Consider the following 23,301-nt stretch of genomic DNA (forward strand, 5'->3'; position numbering starts at 1 on the left):
GACTAGCCTAGTCAATATGGCGAAACTCTGTCTCTACTAAAAATACAAAAATTAGCACGGCATGATGGCACACACCTGTAATCCCAGCTATTCAGGAGGCTGAGGCAAGAGACTCGCTTGAACCTGGGAGGTGGAGGTTGCAGTGAGCCAAGATCACCACAGCGCACTCCAGCCTGGGTGACAGACTGAGACTCTGTCTCAAAAAAAAAAAAAAAAAAAAGAAAAGAAAAAGAAAAAAAACCAAAAAAAACAAAAGAAATAAAGCATGCTGAATGTCTGGCACACAATAGACCCTCATCAGTCTTGGTCTCCCACTCCAGCCTTCACCAAAGCCTACACTGTGTCAGTCAGCTATTGCTACATAACAAGCCACCCCAAAACTTACTGTTTCAAACAAAAGCCATGTTATTTGCTCAATTCTGTGGGCTTGGCTCAGCTGGGGAGTTCTGTTGTTCACACCTCATGTGGCTGCTGTTGTCCAGTGGTCTCAGATGACTGCACACTCGTGGCTGCCGGTTGGGCCACATGTGCCCAGCAGGCTGGCCTGGGCTTCCCACGTTGTTGTGTTCCAACAAGCAGAACAGAAGCTACAGGGTCTCTTGAGATCTGGCTCTGAAGTTGCACAATGTCACTTCTTTCTTCAGTTGGTCAAACTGAGTCACAGATTCAAGGACTGAGGAAATAGGTTCTGCTTCTTAATGGGAGGAGCAGCAGTCACTGTGCATGGGTGCAGGGGGGGAGGAATTTGTGGTCATTTTCTGCAATCACCACACTGCCTTCCTCCCACAGACCCTCCCAAGACGCCCACCATGATGGTCTTCGTGGAGCCTGAGAGTGGCCTCCGGGGCATCCTGGATTGTCGAGTGGACAGCGAGCCCCTTGCCAGCCTGACTCTCCACCTTGGCAGTCGACTGGTAGCCTCCAGTCAGCCTCAGGGCGCCCCTGCAGAGCCACACATCCATGTCCTGGCTTCCCCCAATGCCCTGAGGGTGGACATCGAGGCACTGAGGCCCAGCGACCAAGGGGAATACGTGTGTTCTGCCTCAAATGCTCTGGGCTCTGCCTCTACCTCCACCTACTTTGGGGTCAGAGGTAAGGGGAGGGGGCTCCATCTCCCAGGCCACTCTGCACAAAAGCTCAGTTCTTAGGCCCAAAGGCTTCCTTCCCTGTATCCCTTCTGCTGCAGCACAACTTGCCTGTCTACTCTGAACTGATTGCTAGGGGCTCCCTTGTGTGGAGAGATAAAGCAGAAGTTAGAAGGTTTCATCTTGGGTGGGTCCCCTTGGAAGGAAGCACTGGGGGCCTGCAGCTATGGCTGCCCTGAGTCCCCCTCTGTGTTCCAGCCCTGCACCGCCTGCACCAGTTCCAGCAGCTGCTCTGGGTCCTGGGAGTGCTCCTGGCCCTCCTGCTCCTGCTGTTGGGCCTGGGGGCCTGCTACACCTGGAGGTAGGTCTGGAGCCAGGGGTGGGCCAGAAGATTGGGGTAAGGCAGCCCAGCTCATCTTCCCCTCAAATTCCCCCAGGTCCTTTAGGACCTCCTATCAAGTTCACAGGCTGCCTACTTCTCAGACTGCCCCTCCAAATTGGGAATCCCTTCTAGAATTGCCCCTGAATCCTCCTTGCTGTAGTTTTCTTCTTTCCTCCTCTCTGCCCTGGCTGTGCTAAAGCAAGGGCTAGGGAGGAAGACAGAGGAAGCACCCACTCTCCACCACACTGTGGTGGTCTGGAGCCAGCCTGTGGGGAGTGGGAGAGGAATGGGGGCAGCAGGTGGGGAGGGGAGAGGCTCTCTGAGTCTACTCTGGGCCTTGCAGAAGGAGGCGTGTTTATAAGCAGAGCATGGGCGAGAATTCGGTGGAGATGACTTTTCAGAAAGAGACCACGCAGGTATCCACTCAACACACGCGGGCAGATACAATACCCAGCTAACCCACAGTGTCGACTGGCATCTGCAGACTGCTGTCATTTATGGGATGGTGCCTGGGACCAAGGGGAGGTTGGGGACAGCATGCAGGGAACCAGGAGCCCCTCGGGAGATAGGAGAGCCCTGTTCTGCTTGGGGCAGAGAGAATCCCTCTGTCTGCTGGTGGCTGGCTTAGAGGACTAGGGGAGACTTTCTGGACTTAGCAGCATCCCCTCCATTTCCAAGACGCATGCTCTGACTCCCCCACCTTTGATCTGAGGCCTCTTCCCCACTCCCGAGCCTGCCCATCACCTGGGCAGAAGTGAAAGTCAGTTTCTCCTCCCCTGTGGTGTGTCCCTTCTGCAGCTGATTCACCTGGTGGGCCAGGGCTCCAAGTCACACTTCCAGCCATGCACACTCCCACCAATCCTCTTGGGACCCTACCTAAGGCTAGGGGCCTGGGAGCCTGCCCTGGCTCCCAGAGGCCTCCTGTAACCAGGGTTTTCTCTATGGGAAGTTCATTGATCCTGATGCAGCCACATGTGAGACCTCATCGTGTGCCCCACCCCTGGGCTGACCAGTGGTGTTACCTGCCCTCCAGAGGAGAAGGTGGCCAGCATCTGTGATGACTCCAGCCTGTGAATGTGAATGAGGCAGCATTGGGTCCTGCCTGCCTCTATGAAAACAGCTCTGTGACATCTGACTTTTTATGACCTGGCCCCAAGCCTCTTGGCCACCCCTCCCCCAAAAAAAATGGGTGGTGAGAGGTCTACCCAGGAGAGTGTTGACCCTGGAGGACACTGAAGAGCACCGAGCCGATCATGATGACCACTTCTCTCACTCTCTCTTCTCTGGATCTCCTCCCTTCTCTCCATTTCTCCCGCAAAGGAAGCCCTGCCCTTTCACGTCCTTCTCCTCGAAAGCCACCCTGAACTTTGATTGGATTACAGCATCCTCAGAGGCTCGTCAAGGCACTCTGTATTCAGTAGAGTATCAGTCAGCCTGCTCTAACAAGAGACCAAATACAGTGGCTTCAACATGATAGAATTTTATTTTTCTCTCCCATGCTAGTCTGGCTGTTACGATGGTTTAAGATGATGGGGCTCAGGATCCTTCTGTCTTCCTTTTATCTATCCCTAAAATGTTGCCTTTGATTGTGAGGCTCACCATCGTCCTGCTCTGTCCAAGTGCCCTCCAGCCAGAAGAGGGAAGAGTGGAGGTAGAAGCACACCCATGCCCATGGTGAACCCAACCCAGAAGCTACACAGGACTTTTCCAGTCACTTCCCATTGGCTGGAGTATTGTCACATGGCTACTCCAAGCTACAAGGGAGACTGGGAAATGTAGTTTTTATTTTGAGTACAGAGGACATTTGGAATTGGACTTCCAAAGGACTCTCAACTGTGGGCTCAGCCCTGGGACTTTTGACATTGTTGGGAATGCCATCAGCAGGCCATGTTTCGTCTCAGTGCCCATCTACTGAGGGCCTGGGTGTGCCACTGGCCATTCTGGTCATGGGCTTCCTGGAAGAGGTGATCACTCTCACACTAAGACTGAGGAAATAAAAAAGTTTTGGTGTTTTCCTAGGGAGAGAGTGAGCCAGGCAGTGGAGTTGCCTAAGAAGACATCCTTGTGCCAGATTTGGCCCCTGAAAGAAGAGATGCCTTCATTCCCCCCACCCCTACCACCACCTGTACCCCCAGTGGCTGGGTACTGCCTTACTGGCACTTACAAGAGTGGAGGGCAGACACAGATGTCGTCAGCATCCTTGTTCCTGCTCCAGATGCATCCCTGTCCATGGCTGAGTGGACTCCTGTCCTTTTCCTGGAGACCCTGTGTCGGGCTGTTAAAGAGAACGAGTTACCAAGAAGGACTGACGTGCCCCTGCGAATCAGGGACCAAGAGAAGAGAACTCTTGAGTGGGCTAGTGACTCCCCTGCAGCCTGGTGGAAATGGTGGGAGGAGCTAAGAGCCCTCTGCTCTAGGATTTGGGTTGAAAAACAGAGAGAGAAGTGGGAGTTGGCACAGGAGCTAACAGGCTGGGAGGCAGTTGGAGGCCAGGTGAACTTTGTGTAGCAGAGGCCGCACCCTCCCTCATTCCAGGCCCTTTCATTTTCATGCTCCATTGGCAGACTCTTGCTGGGAGCCTGTTCAGAATGTCCTCCCAATAAAACTCCATCCTATGACGCAACTGGAGTGAGTCTCTTTCTTGCAAGCCAAACAACTGGGCTAGAACACAGAGGAGTCTCAAGTTAGTGGGGTTTATTCTTAGACACCATCTGTAGGAGGGGGCCAGGGGCTGCAAGTTACATGACATTTATCACAAATTACCTTATGCTGAAGTGATTTATGTCCCTTTCTGCTCCTTGAGGCTCCATGTGTTGCTCACATTTGCCACCCACGATGACCAGTACCATGCATGGCATGCAGCAGGTGGGCATGTGAACTAAGCATTTGTCTTGTCTACATTGCTGACAATGGGGAGGGTGGAGAACATGGACTAAATCCAGAGGTGGGACAGGGAGAGAGCAAGCCAAATGCAGCCAGATGTTTGGGGGCTGTCTGGGGAAGAGAGGGTGAGGGGAGGATTATAAGCAGCCGCTGAAGCTGCGGCTACTGGGGGATTTGGGAATATCTGGCTTGGGAGTCTTCATCTGCTTCCGTGTACTTCCAAGGGGACATATGTCCATCTTGGATCGCAGGGTTCTCAGAGGGATTTGTTGTGTTCGCTTCCAGTGGTCTGAGGCCTCCTGAGACTTTTCGTACATTTAATTGAAGTGTAACATACAGAAAAGTTCACACATTATAAATGCAACTCAAGGACTTTTCCAAAAGCAAACACACCCAGATCAAGAAACAGACCATCCCACAGTCTCCCCTTACACCCTGTACCAGTTGCAGCCCCTACAAGGGTAACTACTATCTTGACTTCGAACACCATAGATTTGCTTTGCCTGTTTTTGAACTCTATATAAGTAGAATCACAGAGTATGTATAATGACTTTGGAAAACTGTTTGACAGTATCTATTAAAGTTAAAATATCCTTGCCTATGGACCTGAAATTCCACCCACCTTGCCAAGGGACAAAAAGTTTCCCTCTAAATGCACCAGGCTGTCAGGGATGAACCCTTGGCTTTGGGGCCCCCATTCATACACAAGATTTTTTCTGGGGCACCCAAGCATCAGCCTGTCATCTCGAGGTGCCACCCTGGCCATCTCTGAGGGCTGGAGTCAGAGTGCCTCCCTCAGACATCCTGTTCTGCATCACTCCTTGGGAGGAGTCATGTTTACAGATGGTGGTGTCACCCATGCCAAGTACTTCAAAGGGTTAACGCTCACTGGTTTGCCTGTTTCCCAGGACACTTTCCGATGCTCCTCTGGAGGGTGAGGCCAACAAGCTAGTGGAGAAGTCATCTTTCCCAGGTGCTGTTGGGCGCGCCTGGAGCTGCTCAGTGCATCCTAGGATCCCTCTTCCTCAGCTTTGGTTTGATGGCCTCATCTCCTCCCCTACAACCTCAAAATGTAAATAAACCCTTGCTCAGAGACTTCGGCAGAAAACTCCTCTGACCTGCACTTGGACACAGCTCATCTGGGTTTGGGAGGTGTCAACTGTATAAGGAAGACTCTGATCCCCATGTGGCTCTTCAACTGCGCCCCCTCCACAGTCAGTTATTAGCACTGACTGTGCTAGGAAGTGAGTAACACACATATTCCCAGACCACATGGAGCTCAGGAGCTTGGGGAGACAGACAGGGAAGTAGACGACTATAGTGCCTTGTGAAACGTGTTGCAGGGAGAAGTGTCATTCAGGGGATGCTAACCTGGCTTTGGGTAAGGGACAACCTCTGAATGACAGAACATTAAAGCCATGGCCTGCAGTTTAAGTAGGAGTTGGCCAGTTCGAGGTAAGAACACCAGTAAGCAAGGATGCCAGAGTAGCTCCTAGAGCTGCCTTCTCTACCTGACATCCACACTGAAGCCAGCCCCTCTGTGTTCAACCTTGCTTTACTGAAGAGGTGTCGCTGAGGGGCTGCTCTGGGGGGCTGCTCTGCTTTCCTGTCCCCAACTTGTTCTGAGCTCAAGTCACCTCCATATTGGTGCTCCTGGTTCTCAGGCCTTTGGACTCAAACTGAATCACACCACTGGCTTTCCTGGTTCTCCAGCTTGCAGATGGCAGATACTGGAACTTTTTGGCCTCCATAATCATGTGAGCCAATTGCTATAATAAGTATTTCTCTCTCCCTCTTTCTTCCTCTCTCTCTCCGTGTAAATATGGCTCCAATTATAAGAGCCCCAAACTGCAAAATAACCCTATGTTGCACTGGTGAGTAGAGAAACTGGTTCTCTCAAACCACGAAACACTATTCAGCAATACGAAGGAACAAACTATTGATATGCAAAATAGTGTAAATGAATCTCAAAAACATTGGAAAGAGGGAAGGAAGCCAGACACAGAAGAGTACATGCCACATAATTCCATGTATATGAGATTCTAGAACAGGCAAAACTTATCTATAGACAGAGAACAACAGATCAGTGGTTGTCTGGGGTTGAGAGTGGGGAAGTTTGGTTGCAAGGGCACAGGGCTCTTTCTGCGGGTGAGGGAATGTGTCTGTGTTATAGTGATGCTTATGCAGGTATATACACTTATCAAAATTCATCTTACTGGCCACTTAAAATAAGTGCATTTTATTATGTGTAAATTATACCTTAATGAAGTTGATTTGAAAATCCAAAGTAGTAATAAGTAGTAATCTCATAGCTGGGCAGGTGTGGCGACTCACTCCTGTAATTCCAATGATTTGAGAAGCTGAGGCAGGAGGATCACTTAAGCTCAGGAGTTCTTTTTTATTTTTATTTTTTGAGACAGAGTTTCACTCTTGTTGCCCAGGCTGGGGTGCAATGGCACTATCTTGGCTCACTGCAACCTCCACCTTCTGAGTTCAAGCCTCCCGAGTAGCTGAAACTACAGGCGCTCACCACCATGCCTAACTAATTTTTGTATTTTTAGTAGAGATGGAGTTTCACCATGTTGGCCAGGCTGGTCTTAAACTCCTAATCTCAAGTGATCCGCCCGCGTCGGCCTCCCAAAATGTTGGGATTACAGGCAAGAGCCACTGTGCCCGGCCAAGACCCAGAGTTTGAGATCAGCCTGGGAAACAAAGTGAGACCCCCTCTCTACAGAAAAACTAAAAATTTTAGCTGGGCCTGGTGCTGCGTGCCTGTAGTTCTAGCTACTCAGGAGGCTGAGGTGGGAGGATTCCTTGAGCCCAGGATTTAAGGCTGCAGTGAGGCATGATCAGGCCACTGCCCTCTAGTGTGGGTGACAGAGTGAGACCCTGTCTCTAAATAATACTCATAAGAACAACAAGAGCCCTCTAAATGCACTGATATCTAAGATGTATTAAGTGACCAAAAAAAAAAAAAAAAAATCAATGTGCGGAAAAATGTTAATAAGAGAAAAAAAGTCTGTATTGTCTTGAGTATACATAAAAATAATCTAAAAGCCTATGAAAGAAACTAATCATATTAGTTTCCTGTTGGGGAGGAGAGCTGAGAGCACGAAGACTTTCCCTATGCTTTCTGTACTTTTTGATTTTGAGACATATGAACGTAGGTTTCTCTCACTGCTCGAACTAATCAGATCACTACATTCCAAATTCTCAAAAACAAATAGATTTGCTTAAAAGTAGGCCGGGTGCGGTGTCTCACGCCTATAATCCCAGCACTTTGGGAGGCCGAAGCGGGCAGATCACCTGAGATCAGGAGTTTGAGACCAGCTTGACCAACATGGAGAAACCCCGTCTCTACTAAAAATACAAAATTAGCAGGGCGTGGTGGCACATACATGTAATCCCAGCTACTTGGGAGGCTGAGGCAGAAGAGCCACTTGAACCCGGGAGGTGGAGGTTGCAGTGAGCTGAGATTGTGCCATTGCACTCCAGCCTGGGTAACAAGAGAGAAACTGTCACAGAAAAAAAAAATTGCTTAAAAGTTAACATCTTGGACGGGGGCGGTGGCTCACACCTATAATCCCAGCACTTTGGGAGGCTGGGGCGGGCGGATCACAAGGTCAGGAGATCAAGACCATCCTGGCTAACAGGGTGAATCCCCCTCTCTACTAAAAATACAAAAAAATTAGCCGGGGATGGTGGTGGCGGGCCCCTGTAGTCCCAGCTACTTGGGAGGCTGAGACAGGAGAATGGTGTGAACTCGGGAGGCGGAGCTTTCAGTGAGCCGGAGAATCGCTTGGACCAGGAAGTCAGAGATTGCAGTGAGCCGAGATCGTGCCACTGCACTCCAGCCTGGCGGCAGAGGGAGACTCCATCTCAAAAAAAAAAAAAAAAAAAAAGTTAACATCTCATCCAAATTTACACCGAGTAGGAAAACAAAACTTTAAAACATGAAACAGGTGTTACTGAGGCCAAAAAGGTCTCCAAGGTCTGGGAGTCTGTAGCTTTATACAATTCTGTCATCTGGCCACCGCCAGGGACAAAGGGTTGTTCTGTCCGCTGCACCGCCTTTGCCCAGCAATGAAGCCCCCAAGACCTCCGTCTCTACTGGCTCCCTCCTCCCCAGGGTCAGCGGCTGGCGGCCACTGTGGTTCGGAGACAGCAACACTGACAGCCGCAGCCAGCGGCCTGGACCTTCCCATCCCTGGGGGCACCCAGCGCAGGTGGATGACCCGACTCAACCTCCACCAGGCTCTCCTCAGGGCAGGACGGGTAGCGAGGAGGGCACCGAGATTGGGCCCAGGAGACCACAGAAGATCGCGCTTCTAGGGCCGACTTCAGCAGCGACAGGCGGCCTTTGCCCATCGCCCCACCCCACCACGCCGCGGTCCTCAAAGAACCTTCCCAGCGGTTCTCTACCCCTCACAGGAGTAGAGGACCTTTGAGACCGACGGGGAGGGACGGCTCAGGCCGGTCACCCGACGCCGCATGGATTCCCTTTTCCGCCCAGCTCCACCCCTCGAGGGGCCGCGGTCCGGGAGTGGCGTCCCGGCTCCCCCAGGGCGCACGCCGTCGGGGCCCCAGGCCAGGCTCCGAGCGGGGTTGGCGGGGAGGGGAGGCGGGAGCGAGGGCGGGCCGTAGGGGGTGGGGGCGGGAAGGTCCGAAGGCGGCGGCCTGGGGCTGCATGGGACGTGGGTCGGCCGCGATCCAGCCCGGGCGGAGCCGGAGCCGCGAGCCACAGCGTAGAGGCCGAGGAGCTCACAGCTATGGGCTGGGGACCCGGGAGTGCTCGGGGGTCCCCGTTCCTGCTGCTGCTACTGCTGCTGCTGCTCTGGCCAGTGCCGGGCGCCGGGGTGCTTCAAGGTGAGGACCCGGGCGGGGTGCGCCCTGAGGGGCAGGCGAGGCGAGGTGGTGGTGGTGGAGGGGATGGGTTCTGCTCAGAGCCCGGGTCAGCGCGCAGAGGGTCTCACGGCCCCGGGACCACACGGCCAGTAGGTCAGGGCGTGGGGACGGTTTGGGGGCGTCTCCGTGGGACCTGCCCAAGGACGCACAAGTGTACTTGGGCTGGCCTCGGGCCAGGACTTGCCCACACTGCCCGGCTGCCGCTCCTCTGGCAAAGCGGAGGGCGTGGCCCCCTCCCCCTCGGGGGCAGCCCAGCCCCCAGCCCGTAGCTCCCTCTGCCTGGATTCTCCCTCTCACAACCTCCCAACCCCCATCCGCCCGCCACCGTGTGACCAGCTCCTGCACCTCCACCCTTTAGGACTCAGCGGGGCTCCATCCTCCAGGAAGCCCCTATGCCCAAGAGTCCCCCAGAGTCCCTGCTTTGCTCTCAGGGTGCAGAGCTAGCTGTGGCCTCCGCCCTGCTCACCCTTCGTCCCTCCTCCCAGGGCGGCAGGGCAGTGTGCATGTTGTTTATATTGTTGCCTTGTTTGGTGAGATAGAGAAGGGCCTTTCCAGACAGAAGGTGCCTGTTTAGTTGTGCTCTGGGAAGAGGGCAGCACTGTCTCCTCAGCCTACTCCCTCCAAACAAAGATGTTAAGATGGGGCTGGTAACAACCTCTGCAAGCGGGTGGGAGGATTAGCCAGTCCTGCACAGCAAGTGCCTGGCAGGGCACAGGGGGGACAACCAGGGAGGAGGCATGCAGGGCTGGGCTGGGCTGTGCAGCCTGGGCCATGGCTTCCACAGCACTGTGTGGGGACCAAACAGGTACAGGGGTCTGCTCTGTTCTGGCCCCAGGGGAGGGTCCTAGGCGGTCCACTACTCCCTCCCCTCTGAGCCCTATCCTGGGGCCAGGGGAGGCGACGGGACCCCTGGTAGAGGGGGGCTCTATGTGCCCAATACTAACCTGGCTCCCTCGGGGTCCACTCCCATCCACCCAGTCACTGGAGCTCCAGCTCTGCCCCTCTCCCCCTCATTGGGGTCAGGGTGCCCGTGGCCAGCATGTGCGTGCAAGGCCATGTGGAGAGCACCCATACCCACACTGCACCCACACACCTGTGCCTGAGCCCTCCCTACCTCCTCCCTAAACCCTTAGAGGCCTAGGAGCAGCAAAGCTTGGTTCTCTACTCTCAGTTAAGTGCTCTCTGGGCTGAGAGACCTCCTCTCCTTCTCCTTCCCCTCCCCCAGATCCACTCAGAGCCCTCCCTGCACTGGCCCCTCTAGCCTCCTTTCCAAGGTGGCAGACTCCTCTTGGTCCCCATTTGCCTGATGGCAACTCACTCATTCAATCAAGGAGTGCTTCTTGGAGGAAGGGTCTTTGATGCTTGGAGTCTGGGAGAGAAGGTGGAGGAGAAAAAAGAAGTTAGGGTGGCCTAGCAGGAGCTGAGTCACTTCCACAGGCAGCCATCAGCCCAGCAGGACTGAGGCCAGGGCTGCGTGGGGGCGGGGGTTGTCCGTTCTGGGAGCTGGGACTGGGTACCTAGGGAAGGAGGGCCGCTGCAGGCTCTGAGTGCCTGGGGCCTGGCTCCTGCAGGGTGGGCCTGTGGGAGTGGTTGGGGCTGGTGGGGGACTGGGAGCATTCCAGGGGAGCATTCCAGGCGCCCTCTGAGTAATGTTTGGCTCTGGGATTCCTCCTAGACCCCCTTAGGCACATCCTGCCAGGGAGCACCAAGGCTCTGTCCGGAAGCCTCCCCTCACCTTGAAGAGATGAGGAGGGGCCTTCTGGGCCAGGGTACCAAAACTCTGCCTGAGGACGGAGTCCCCGAGGGAGCTCCGGGCAAGGTGGGCCTCGCAAGGCCACATCTGGCTGTTGTTTTTCCCAGATGATGGGGCTGCACAGGCGTGCTCTCTTCATAGATCTCTCACCCTGAAAGCATCTGCTGCCCATCTAAAAATACCCGAGGCTGCCTCCCTCTTCCCTTCCCCTTTGCACTGGCAGCCTTGGTTTCTTCCTTGTGATCACCGACCCCAAGCCTGTCCCTCTACCAAAGGTCAGGGGACTCCCGTGCCCCCAGCTGAGCTGTCCTTTCCCAGCCTTCTCTTTTCCTCCTCCTTGGTAGCTCCTCAGATCCAAGGATGCCCATGGGTGTCCCTCCTTCTCTAGGCTGAGCCCACGCATGTTGAAGATGGAGTCTGCCCGGAAAGGCCTCCAGTGCCTCCCTGGGGATGTCCTCTAACCCCCTCCCTCTGCTTTGTCCCATGCCCCTGTGTTCCTCAGGTCCCCCTCACCCTGTGCTCTGTCTTCACTCCAGGACATATCCCTGGGCAGCCAGTCACCCCCCACTGGGTCCTGGATGGACGACCCTGGCGCGCCGTCTGCCTGGAGGAGCCGGTCAGTGCCATGTCCTCTCGTCCTGCACGGGGGCCCTGAAACTCCCATCCCTTTTGTCTCCCCCACATTACAGCCTCCAGTTTTGCTGGGGTCCCCAGAACCACCAAGTCACTGCTCCTGTAGGCCCCTCCCTGCCGAGTGGGCAGAAGAGGGCACTGGGGATTGGACATCTAGATCTCGTGAGTCCGTACACATGGAAGTCATTTCAGCTTTCTCCGCCCCACCTCCCCCTTTCCCTCCCGCCCTGGATGATCTGGGCCACCCCCACCCCCACCAGGCAGAAGTGGGTCCAGGGTTTGTGGGGCCTGAAGCTTTTCAGGAGCCTAAAAAACAAAAAAAAGCATCAAAAAGAAAACCTTTTGAAAGTTGACCAGAACATGTGACCCTGTGGACACACTGCTGTCCCTCTCAGGGCCCCACCCCTGAGGGCCTGAACCTTCAGCCTCACTGGCTCCTGTGGAATCCACTTCTGGTGGGGGGGGCAGTGGTCACTCTCCTGGTGCCCCCCAGATGTGAGACCACGCCATGTGCTTCTGCAGGATGCTCTGCCCCAGCCTCCTCCCAATCCCGCCCTTCACAAGCTTCCAGAATAACCATGCCCCATCTGTTTGTACCGTAATATCTGTGCTGCAAACTAAGAGGCCAGTACCCTTGATATGCCCATTTTACAGATGGGCAAACGGAATCCCAGACAATCCCAGGGAATTGTCCGTGGTCACACAGCTCTTTAGGCTGGGAGCCTGAGACCCACTAAGGTCTGAACGATTTTAAACCATTGGCCACACCCCTGCGCCACCTAGAGAGCCCTCTTTGTTTGGAATTTTCAGCCCTACTGTCCAAACCCAGCAAGAGGGAAGGCAGGGGAGCATTACCATGAAGGCTGGGAGGCCCCCAGAGACCTAGCAGCTCCCAACCCAGGGCCCTCACTGGGATCCCCTAGGTCCACAAGGCCCCCATTGCACTGGTCAAGCACAGCACTGGCCTGAGCTTTGAGATTGCCCTCCCCATCCCTGGGAGGGGAAGGCTGGGCACACACTGGGGTCTCTCTGCCTCTGGGCCTCCCTGTCTGTCTGGCCTGGGCTGTGACCAAGAGAGGAGCTCCAAAGGGACCCTGCTCCCCATAACTGTGGGCCTTTGCCCCCAGGAAGCCTGCCAAGATGGTACAGAAGACAGAGTAGAGGTTGGGTATCCCCTCCAACAGGCAGGAAACACTCACATTTCAAGAAGCGGGGTATATATCGAGGGGCAGGGTACCAGGAGGGCAAGAGTAAAGACAGCAGGGGCTGCAGAGGAACAGGGACCTCGAGTATGGCCTTCCATCTGGGCCACCGCATTTCTGCCAGTGCAAACCTTTCCCCAATAAAGCAAGTGACATTCCAGCCACATGAGCTCATGTCGGAGGCCTTGTGGGGCCTGTGGCCAGGGAGGCAAGGGCCATCTGCTCCCCACTTGCAAAGGAAGAACTCGCTCCAAAGACTCTGAGACCCTTGGACGGGGCCCCAGCCCAGTGCATTTTTGGAGAAAAGGAGTCGGGCGTTAAACATTCCGAAGGCACAGCAGCCTCCCAGGAAGCTCCTGGGCCGGCTCCAACTCTGGGCCCCCAGCCAGGCTGAGTGCACAAGGGAAAAGTGGGGTGTTCCCACAGGGTGGGAGATGCCAAGAGGGTGGGGGAAGGAGAGTGGGCTGGCCGGCCAAGCCAGCCTCCTGACACCTAGCTGAGAGCCAGTGTGTTCTCTTGGCTGGAACGGCGTCCATGTTTAACTTCGTGGGTCCAGTGAAGCAGGTGTCGGAGCAGGAGGGACAGGGACTGCTGGAGGCCCAGGAAAACTTTGGAAGAAGGAGCAGTTTGCCAAAATTGGAAGTGGGGGAGTAAAGTTTGAATTCTATAGGGAATGAGCAGCAGCTTATTTGGAAACAAGCCTCAGGTAGCAGAGGCTGTGAGGAGGCCCTGGCCATGGCTACCTGATGCCCCCACAATGTCCTCAGCACTCCTCTGTCTTCCCCTGCTTTTGATGCCCCTTCTGGGCATGAAAGAAGAGGGCGGGCCAGGCGAGGGGCACCTTTCTGGGACCTCAGGTCTCTAGGGAGGATGCCGGCATGCCTGGCAGGCTGCGCCAATGCCCTTCCAAGTGGCTGTTGTCAGGACAGCAAACATTCTGAGCTTGGGAACATCTTTGTATGTTCTCACCTCCTCCACACCCTCCATAGTATGTGGGGGGTCCTGCTGACCCCCCAGCCCACGTTCTCCTCAAGAACTTCCTCCCCAGCCAGCTGCACAGGCCACCTGCTCTCTGACAGGTAGGAGGCTGGAGGCCACCATCTCAGCCCCACACTCTTTCTTGCCCAGGTCTTGAAGCCAGACATGGGGTTGGTGGCCCTGGAGGCTGAAGGCCAGGAGCTCCTGCTTGAGCTGGAGAAGAACCAGTGAGTGCCAGGCTGGGGTAGGGCTGGGAGGAGGGGGGTCAGTGTTGTGGGGCAGGGATTGACACGGATCTGTGCGGATGGCTGGATGGGCAGAGGACCCCAGAGAGGGTGCAGATGACAGGGAGGGTCACGCAGGCCTGTGGCTGGCCCCCTGGAAGCTGAAGAGGACCGCTGAGGCTGTCAGCCCGGCTGTGGGGCACATCCACCCTCCCAACCCCAGGAGCGGCTTTGTCAGCTCCTTGCTGGAGATGAGTGAGCACCATCTAGTGGACAGTTGCAAGATATGCTGAGTCTAAAGAAATCTAGAGGGATCCCAAAGACAGGCTGGCACTCCAGGCTAAGTGAAGGGCAGGGACAAAGATGCGGTGGCTTTGGGACGCCAAGGCAGGTGGCTCACCTGAGGCCAGGAGTTTGAGACCAGCCTGGCCAAAATGGTGAAACCCCATCTCTACTAAAAATATAAAAAATTAACCGGGCGTGGTGGCGGCGCCTGTAATCCCAGCTACTTAGGGGACTGAGACAGGAGAATTGCTTGAACCCAGGAGAGAGAGGTTGTGGTGAGCCAAGATCACACCACTGCACACTCCGGCTTAGGCAGAGTGAGCCTCTGTCTCAAAAAAAGAAAAAAGAGAAAAGAATAGAAAAGAAAAAAGAAGATGCAGTGGCTACACTTGGGGGCAGCAGTTTGACTTGCCTGGAAGGTCTCCATCTACAGGGAGGGGAGCAGGGGGAAAGAATTTGGGGAGTCCCAGGAGGGTCAGATCACAGAAAAGGCCATTTTGGTGCTCAGTGTCCTGGACCATCCAGAGCCAAAGATTTTGAGCTGGGGAAGGGACAGGCAGACCTGTACTCAGGAAGGTGCCTTGGGCTGGGTGGGGTGGCTGTCCCAGTTGGAGCACAGGCTCTTAAAACCACCCAGACTATATTATCAATATATATTACCTACTGAGTGCTTGTTTGACTGCAGGCACTGTTCTGAGCACTTGACATGTACTTTATTCTCCCTTGTGGAGTTGGATGGACTGGGAACAAACTCTAGTTCCACTATGCCCAACCATATTTTCCAATGTCCCTACCATTTCAATGGAGTGGTCACATCACCTACCTCCTAGGGTGGCGGGTGTGTGTGGAGCAAGAGTGGGGGGCAGAGCTGGGGCAGGTGGTGGAATGCCCGGGAGGTGGGAAGCAGCCATCATTAGGGGTGGTCTGGAGGTAATGAGGCCAAGGTGAGGTTGGGGTAAAGGATTTTCTTTAAAGAAGAGATATTAACTTATGATTGATCCGTCCACGTGGGAAAGATCCTGTTGAGATGAAGCCTGAAAATGAAATCATTACCAGAGTAGGGTGTGGAGAAAGCGGGGAGGGCGGAAGCAGCGTGGGCAGGTGGGGGTTCTGTTTTCTCTGGAGGCAGTGGGTGAGCTTCAATCACTGAAGGACAGATGGGAGGTATGTGGGGTCTAGAAGTCTGAGGAAAATATTTCAAGGATCTAGGGTAGGTGGGGGCAAGAGGGTTGACCAGATGCCCAACAAAGGAGGGCAGCAGGCAGGGGAACCTGGGGAGGTTGCCGCATTTCCCTAACTCCAAGTCCCATTCCTCGGCAGTGTCTCCTGACTCCTCCCCTCCCTACCTGTGGATCCTGCTGCCTGCTGCAGGTCCCCTGGGAACCACAAACTCTTCCCCTATTCCCATTTCTCCTCCCTGGCATCCTCCCTGGCGCTTCCCATACTCACACCTCCCACAACAAAACCATCACCAAGTCTTCTTCCTCTACCCCAAGAATTTCTGATCTGAACAAGTCACCATTGCTCCTGTCCCTTCCCTAAGACACACTGAGTGCCTCACTCATAAAGCTGCTCCATTAGCATTTAGGGAGGAAGGCTGGGAGACATCCTGGAGGCAGCAGGAAGAAGCCAAATTCAATGCTCCCTGTAACACCCCCTCTCAGCAGGCTGCTGGCCCCAGGATACATAGAAACCCACTACGGCCCAGATGGGCAGCCAGTGGTGCTGGCCCCCAACCACAAGGTGAGATGCTTCCATGGGCTCTGGGATGCACCCCCAGAGGTACCCCACCATTCCTACCCCTACTCCTCCTTGCATTCTTAAGGGGAGGTTGGAGCCAGCCCCTACCACACTCTCCCTCTTGCCCCTCTTGCTCTAGCCCTGGCTGAGATGTGGGGCTGGCCCCTTCCTCCCTAGGATCATTGCTACTACCATGGGCGAGTAAGGGGCTTCCCCAACTCCTGGGTAGTCCTCTGCACCTGCTCTGGAATGAGGTGAGCTCTGGGAGAGAAGGCTGGGCCTGGGATGGGGAAAGAGCTCCCTCACACCCACTCCTACCTCTCTGCACCCTAGTGGCCTGATCACCCTCAGCAGCAATGCCAGCTATTATCTGCGACCCTGGCCACCCCGGGGCTCCAAGGACTTCTCAACCCACAAGATCTTCCGGATGGAGCAGCTGCTCACCTGGAAAGGAGCCTGTGGCCACAGAGATCCTGGGGACAAAGCGGGCATGGCCAGCCTTCCTGGGGCTCCCCAGAGCAGGGTCAGGGGCATCCAGGGGATGGGAGTGGGAATGCTGTATCTATAGCTCTCCAAATCAAAAGAGACAGGAATTCACAGGCCTTAAGTCCCAGTATTTTTATTGGAGTCTGAAGAAACAAGTTCCAGCAAACATGTTAAATTTCTTTCTGGGAGCTGGGGTTGGTGGTCAGGATTCAAGCCCAGCAGCTTCCACTCAGGGACCCCATATGCCCCTCCGCAGGACAGGCGAGAAGCGCGCAGGACCCGGAGGTACTTGGAACTGTACATTGTGGCAGACCACACCCTGGTGAGGAGAGACCCCAGGGGTTGGCGGGGTCTGTGATGGGGCCAGCTCGGCACCTCAAGCCACCAGGATTTCTGCCTTCCCAGTTCTTGACCCAGCAGCGAAACTTGAACCACACCAAACAGCGTCTCCTGGAAGTCGCCAACTACGTGGACCAGGTTGGGGGCGGGGAGAGAGTGGTGATGCGGGTGGCGGCGGCAGGACAGGCAGGTGCTAATGGGGTGCGGGGAAGAGAAAGGGCGCCCCCATGAAGGAGCAGCGGCGCGGTAGGGCGCCCTGTCCTGGCTTCAGCTCCGCTTCGCCCTCAGCTTCTCAGGACTCTGGACATTCAGGTGGTGCTGACCGGTCTGGAAGTGTGGACCGAGCGGGACCGCAGCCGCGTCACGCAGGACGCCAACGCCACGCTCTGGGCCTTCCTGCAGTGGCGCCGGAGACTGTGGGCGCAGCGGCCCCACGACTCCGCGCAGCTGCTCACGTGGGTGCCTCTGACCCGGACTCGGGTCCTGGGCGGGGCGGCCTCACCTCCCGGCCCTGCCCGGTCACTCCGCGCTCCGCCCCCAGGGGCCGCGCCTTCCAGGGCGCCACAGTGGGCCTGGCGCCCGTCGAGGGCATGTGCCGCGCCGAGAGCTCGGGAGGCGTGAGCACGGTGAGCCCCGCGGGCAGGGCGAGGGGAGACACGGTAGGCTCTATGGCCGCAGTGACCGCCCTCCCACGGTCCCCCAGGACCACTCGGAGCTCCCCATTGGCGCCGCAGCCACCATGGCCCATGAGATCGGCCACAGCCTCGGCCTCAGCCACGACCTCGACGGCTGCTGCGTGGAGGCTGCGGCCGAGTCCGGAGGCTGCGTCATGGCTGCGGCCACCGGGTACGCTCGTGGGGGGTCGGGGCTGCGGCGGGGCGGCTAGTCCTGAGGACTTCCTCCGCTGCGTTTCTTTGGTCGTCCCTCAGTTTCCTCTTCTGTAGAATGGGGATAATGATCATAGTGTCCGCTTCAGGGTGGTTTATGAGGCTTAAAGGGAAGAAGCTCAGGCAAAGTGGATTTTCAACGGTATGAAGATAATTTTCTGAGTAACCTGGCGAGGTTACTCCTACACCCGGAGGCGCACCGTCGGGTCGCGATTCCACCTTGGGTCCCGGGCTGCCCACTCTTGGGGCCACATCGTCCTCCGTCCTGCTCGCTGTGTGACTTTGCGCGGGTCACTTCCCCTCTCTGGGCTCTGCCTCTAGAGGATTCGAGCCTCCCATCGCTCAGGCGTGTCTGCGCATCTGGCGGGTGTAGCCAAGCCCAGGGGTGGGGATCGGAGAAGCGCGGGGGTTGGGGGACTGTCTCTCCACTTTCAATGCCCTCCCCGTGCCAGTAGGCACCCGTTTCCGCGCGTGTTCAGCGCCTGCAGCCGCCGCCAGCTGCGCGCCTTCTTCCGCAAGGGGGGCGGCGCGTGCCTCTCTAACGCCCCGGACCCCGGACTCCCCATGCTGCCCGCGCGCTGCGGGAACGGCTTCGTGGAGGCGGGCGAGGAGTGTGACTGCGGCTCTGGCCAGGTTAAGTCGGCTCGCCCGGCCCCCACTCACCCTCTTGGCCCAGGTCTGGAGCGCTGCGCCCTCACCTGGTCACTTCTTGCCTTTCTGGTCCCAGGAGTGCCGCGACCTCTGCTGCTTTGCTCACAACTGCTCGCTGCGCCCGGGGGCCCAGTGCGCCCACGGTGACTGCTGCATGCACTGCCTGGTGAGGGCATGAAAGGGTCAGGGTGAGGGTTTCGGGCCGCTTGGGAGCCGGTTTGTTGGCCTTAGTTAATTGGTGCCCTCAGGTTCCCCCGTTGGGTGCTGGCGTGGGTCGGCCTGGCTCCCCCAGCTCTGAGCCACGCTCTCGACGTGGACTTCTCACTGCCCACGGCCTCTCTCTGCTCTCCCCACTACCCTTCACCTGCGCAGCTGAAGCCGGCTGGAGCGCTGTGCCGCCAGGCCATGGGCGACTGTGACCTCCCTGAGTTCTGCACGGGCATCTCCTCCCACTGTCCCCCAGACGTTTACCTACTGGACGGCTCACCCTGCGCCAGGGGCAGTGGCTACTGCTGGGATGGCGCATGTCCCACGCTGGAGCAGCAGTGCCAGCAGCTCTGGGGGCCTGGTGAGAGGACACGAGCACCCTTGCACCCTGCTCCCCATCCTCTGGTGGGGCCAGTTTTCTACTGTGGGGAAGATGGGCAGGGGAAACTGAGGCCTGCTGAGCGCCGCCCCTCTCCGAGCTGCCCCCAGCCTAGCCCATTCTTCCTCAGGCTCCCATCCAGCCCCCGAGGCCTGTTTCCAGGTGGTGAACTCTGCGGGAGATGCCCATGGGAACTGCGGCCAGGACAGCAAGGGCCACTTCCTGCCCTGTGCAGGGAGGTAGGGAGTGGAGCTGAGTGCAGGGAGCAGAAGCTATGGAATGGGTTTGGGGAAGAGGGGTACTGCAGCTGTGGACTCCTCTGCTTCCTCCCCAGGGATGCCCTGTGTGGGAAGCTACAGTGCCAGGGCGGAAAGCCCAGCCTGCTCATACAGCACATGGTGCCAGTGGATTCCACCGTTCACCTAGATGGCCATGAAGTGACCTGTCGGGGAGCACTGGCACTCCCTGGTGCCCAGCTGGACCTGCTTGGCCTGGGCATGGTAGAACCAGGCACCCAGTGTGGACCTAGAATGGTGAGTTCTGCCCACCCGACCCTTCCTTGCTGCTTGAATTCTGCAGGCCAGTGTCCCACTCACTGCCTGGTGCACTGCCCGTAGGTGTGCCAGAGTAGGCGCTGCGAGAACACCGCCTTCCAGGAGCTGCATCGCTGCCTGACTGCCTGCCACAGCCATGGGGTGAGAGCCTGAGGAGTCGGGGTGACCTTGGGGTTCTAATCCCACGTGACCCTCCTTCCCTTCTCTTCTCTTCAGGTTTGCAATAGCAACCATAACTGCCACTGTGCTCCAGGCTGGGCTCCACCCTTCTGTGACAACCCAGGCTTTGGTGGCAGCACAGACAGCGGCCCTGTGCAGCCTGAAAGTACACCAGTGGGGAGCATGTGGGCAGGAGCTGGGGTGGTGCACCTGCTCAGGACTCAGCCCCCCTTCCCCGATCCCCGCAGACCGTGACACCTTCCTGCTGGCCATGCTCCTCTGCGTCCTGCTGCCTCTGCTCCCAGGGGCTGGCCTGGCCTGGTGTTGCTACCGACTCCCAGGAGCCCATCTGCAGCGATGCAGCTGGGGCTGCAGGAGGGACCCTGCGTGCAGTGGGTAGGCTCCAAGTGCCTGCTTCCTGAGCCTACTCCTGCGGTTCACCTCCTCAGAGTTCTGCTGGGGCTGCAGGAGTTGGAGCAGGCCCTCAGCCTTGCCGCCAGGTGCAGAGAGCAGCCCCAGAGGCTGTGGAAAGAAGTAGCTTTGAACAGGAGGTTCCAGTGGCCTCCCAGTCAAGCAAGGGGGTGGATCCCTGCCCTACCACCAGCACTGCAAGGCGTGGCCCTCTACCTCCCAGTACAGCTCCTCTTGTTCACGCTCCTGCTTCTCCCACCAGCTGAATGCCTCACCCTTGACTTCGCCCTGTTTTCCCCGGCTCAGATTGCAGTCCCTGTACCATGCTGCCCCTGAAGGCCTGTCTAGCCTCTGTCTCATGAGTTTTCAGCCCTTTGCCACTTCCTCTGCCCAAATCGCCTCTATCACCCCCTTGAAGTTGCCAAATGCAGGGCCCAGCACATCTTTTCACTCCATACCACTGGTCAGCCAAGGCGCTGGCTGCCCCTGTGCCAGGGCCCTGCCCTAACCCAGTTCTCTGTGACCTGGGTGGTGGTGGAGGGGGGAATCATATAATACTAAGCATGGCTGTCCTAGGACTCACCCTGCACCAGGGCCCTAGGCAGGGCAGGCACTCTGTGGCCATGTCTGACATAGCCTGGTCTTGGGAGTGCTCCAGGCAAGCCAAGGGAGATGGCAGGATTTGGGCTAGAGATGGGGGCAGAGGGCATAACAGGGGCAGGGCACCACCTGGGCCCCAGGTAGCAGCTAAGAGGACCCTGACACAGTGAGTCGTGATTGAGGGTCTGTGGGCAGAGCAGCAAGGTGGCCAGAGCCTGGTGTGTCAGCATGGAGGGGGCGCTGCAGAGGGCGGCGGCTGCTTCTCATTCCCAGGCGGGGGGAGTCTTAGGGCAGGGGAGAGTGTTTTGAAGGAACATCACAGGAAATGCCAAGGCCCTGGGAGGTGGGATGGGGACAGTCAAAGATGGCTTGGAATCATCAAGGGCAGCAGGGTACCCAGGGGCAAGGAGAGCAGACATGGCTGCCGAAGGGGCAGACGTCCAGGGTTCTTTGGAAGCTGAATGATGCCAACATCCAGAGAGTGCCAGGCTGCTGGGTGGTGCCAGAGCCTGGAGGAAATGTTAGGACTAGAGAGAGGAGGTGCCAGCCGAGGGCATGAGGCTCAAGTGGAGCCTGGATCCCAAGGCTTCCCTGAAGAGGGAGCAGGAAGGGAGCTGAGCGGGTGACTTGGAGCAGACGGGTGCCCCCAAGAAGCTCAGTAAACGCAGACCTCCCTGGGCTGGACACCATGCTGTGGGGAGGCAATAACCCACTCAGGGTCACTGTGCCAACCTCCTGGACTCTTCATCACATTGCTCAGGCCCAAGGATGGCCCACACAGGGACCACCCCCTGGGCGGCGTTCACCCCATGGAGTTGGGCCCCACAGCCACTGGACAGCCCTGGGCCCTGGGTGAGTGAGGCACCAGGGGGAGGTGGAGAGGGAAGGGAAGGGCTCATGCCTCCTGCCTCCTTCCAGATGGGCAGCACCCAGTCACCTTGAGTCCCCTGTGCCCTCCCCCAGCCCCAGGGTCTCCTGCTGACCATATTCACAGCATTCACCCTCCACCTTTGCTCCCAGGCCCCGAGAACTCTCATGAGCCCAGCAGCCACCCTGAGAAGCCTGTGGCCCGCAGTCCCGCCTGACCCCCAAGGTAGGCAGGGACCCGGATTCAAAGCCTCCCCCTCTCATCACCCACCCTCCCACCTCTCCCACCCCTCAACTCGCTGCCCCCTAATCAGGTTTCTGGGCTCAGGTTATTATGGACATGAGTTTATGACCTCTTGGAGAAGCTGTTATCATGGAGACCAGGATGGTGGAAGCCCCTGAGCTGGGGAGGGAGAAGCTGTGGCTTTTCCTGGATCATTGGTCCTCACTGAGTGAGGATGGGCTCCCTGTCACACAGCTTGCAGCCTGGGGCCCCAGTCCTTAGGGCACAATATATCCTCCTCCTTCTCAGCAGATCAAGTCCAGATGCCAAGATCCTGCCTCTGGTGAGAGGTAGCTCCGGAAATGAACAGATTTAAAGACAGGTGGCCACTGACAGCCACTCCAGGAACATGAACTCCAGGGGCAGAGCTAGTGAATCACTGGACTTCCAGCACCTTCAGGCAGCTTGGAAGTTTCTTCCCCGAGTGGAGCTTCGACCCACCCACTCCAGGAACCCAGAGCCACATTAGAAGCTCCTGAGGGCAAGGGGGCACTGCTGGGCATACTCTCCAGCTCAATAATCCATCAGTCTCAGAAGCAAAGGTCACACAGCCCCTGACCTCCCTCACCAATGGAGGCTGGGTAGTGCTGGCCACCTGAAAGGGGCTCTGTCCTGGGAGCCTGGTGCATCTCCTACATGCAATTTCCACAGACCCAGCTCTGTGGAGGGCATGACTGCTGGCCAGAAGCTAGAGGTCCTGGGGCCCTATGGTTTCACTGAGTTCCCACTGCCCTGGAGCCTGGCCCCTGCAAACAAACATAATTTTGGGGACCTTCCTTCCTGTTTCTTCCCACCTTGTCTTGTCCCCTAGGTGGTTCCTCAGCCTCCACCCACAATCCCAGTGCTGCACCTGAGGTTCTGGAGCTCAGAGTCTGACAGCCTTTCCCCATTCTGTGTATGGGAGGGGACAGAGGGAACCATTTAAGAAAAGATACCAAAGTAGAAGTCAGAAGAAAGACACGTTGGCTAAGTGTGGTGGCTCATGCCTATGAGAGAATCCCAGAACTTTGGGAGGCCGAGGTAGGAGGATCACTAGAGACCAGGAGGTCCACACCAGCCGGGGCAACATAGCAAGACCCTGTATCTACAAAAAAAAATTAACATTAACTGGGCATGGTGGTGTGTACCTGTAGGCCTTGCTGCTCAGGAGGCTGAAGCAGGAGGATCACTTGAGCCTGAGTTCAACACTGCAGTGAGCTATGATGACACCACTGCACTCCAGCCTGGGTGACAGAGCAAGACCCTGTCTCTAAAATAAATTTTAGAAAGACATATTGCACTTGGACCTTGGTTAGTCTTTTCTATATGTAAATTCAACCCTACGGGGTGCCCTGAGGACCCCACAGGGTGGTGGCTAGCAGGGTGGTGGCTGGCAGGCCAAGCCTAGATGGCAGCCAGGGTCTCAGGC

At 56.8% G+C, this 23,301-nt stretch overlaps 2 protein-coding genes and 1 long non-coding RNA gene across 25 annotated transcripts in view; 2 read left to right on the forward strand and 1 right to left on the reverse strand.

Moving 5' to 3' along the window:
• The window catches only part of SIGLEC1 (sialic acid binding Ig like lectin 1), a 20,942-nt gene extending 16,852 nt beyond the window's left edge, over window positions 1-4,090 (forward strand). Inside the window, exons 19-22 of the mRNA XM_033185806.1 lie at window positions 790-1,092; window positions 1,344-1,446; window positions 1,811-1,883; window positions 2,417-4,090. Coding sequence (XP_033041697.1) covers window positions 790-1,092; window positions 1,344-1,446; window positions 1,811-1,883; window positions 2,417-2,476 — 539 coding nt within the window. The 3' untranslated portion in view covers window positions 2,477-4,090. The remainder of the gene's footprint in view (window positions 1-789; window positions 1,093-1,343; window positions 1,447-1,810; window positions 1,884-2,416) is intronic.
• LOC117068526 lies at window positions 195-10,710 on the reverse strand. 2 transcript variants are annotated; one of them, XR_004431161.1, is made up of 3 exons: window positions 10,574-10,710; window positions 3,632-3,742; window positions 195-717 (listed from the first exon to the last, which is right to left on the reverse strand). It is a non-coding gene; the product is annotated as an uncharacterized LOC117068526 (long non-coding RNA). The 2 variants fall into 2 exon arrangements; XR_004431160.1 differs by lacking the exon at window positions 195-717 and adding an exon at window positions 3,363-3,452.
• On the forward strand, window positions 8,907-23,167 carry ADAM33 (ADAM metallopeptidase domain 33). Of its 22 annotated transcripts, none has more exons than XM_033185795.1 (22): window positions 8,907-9,216; window positions 11,545-11,624; window positions 13,972-14,048; window positions 15,995-16,073; window positions 16,248-16,324; window positions 16,404-16,593; window positions 16,813-16,878; window positions 16,962-17,033; window positions 17,184-17,350; window positions 17,437-17,521; window positions 17,599-17,741; window positions 18,238-18,415; window positions 18,510-18,599; window positions 18,806-19,001; window positions 19,150-19,258; window positions 19,354-19,552; window positions 19,637-19,714; window positions 19,790-19,898; window positions 19,981-20,128; window positions 21,504-21,595; window positions 21,764-21,836; window positions 22,146-23,167. In XM_033185795.1, the coding sequence occupies exons 1-21, from the start codon at window positions 9,120-9,122 to the stop codon at window positions 21,826-21,828; spliced, it is 2,397 nt and encodes a 798-aa protein (XP_033041686.1). In that variant the 5' UTR covers window positions 8,907-9,119; the 3' UTR covers window positions 21,829-21,836; window positions 22,146-23,167. The 22 variants fall into 22 exon arrangements, 21 of the variants coding, with proteins under 21 accessions (XP_033041686.1, XP_033041688.1, XP_033041684.1 ...); XM_033185797.1 differs by having other exon boundaries at window positions 22,143-23,164; XM_033185793.1 differs by having other exon boundaries at window positions 18,235-18,415; window positions 22,705-22,974.
• Window positions 23,168-23,301: the final 134 nt, after the last annotated feature.

Source organism: Trachypithecus francoisi, unplaced genomic scaffold (genome assembly GCF_009764315.1).
Source record: "Trachypithecus francoisi isolate TF-2019V2 unplaced genomic scaffold, Tfra_2.0 Lachesis_group21, whole genome shotgun sequence".
NCBI lineage: Eukaryota > Metazoa > Chordata > Mammalia > Primates > Cercopithecidae > Trachypithecus > Trachypithecus francoisi.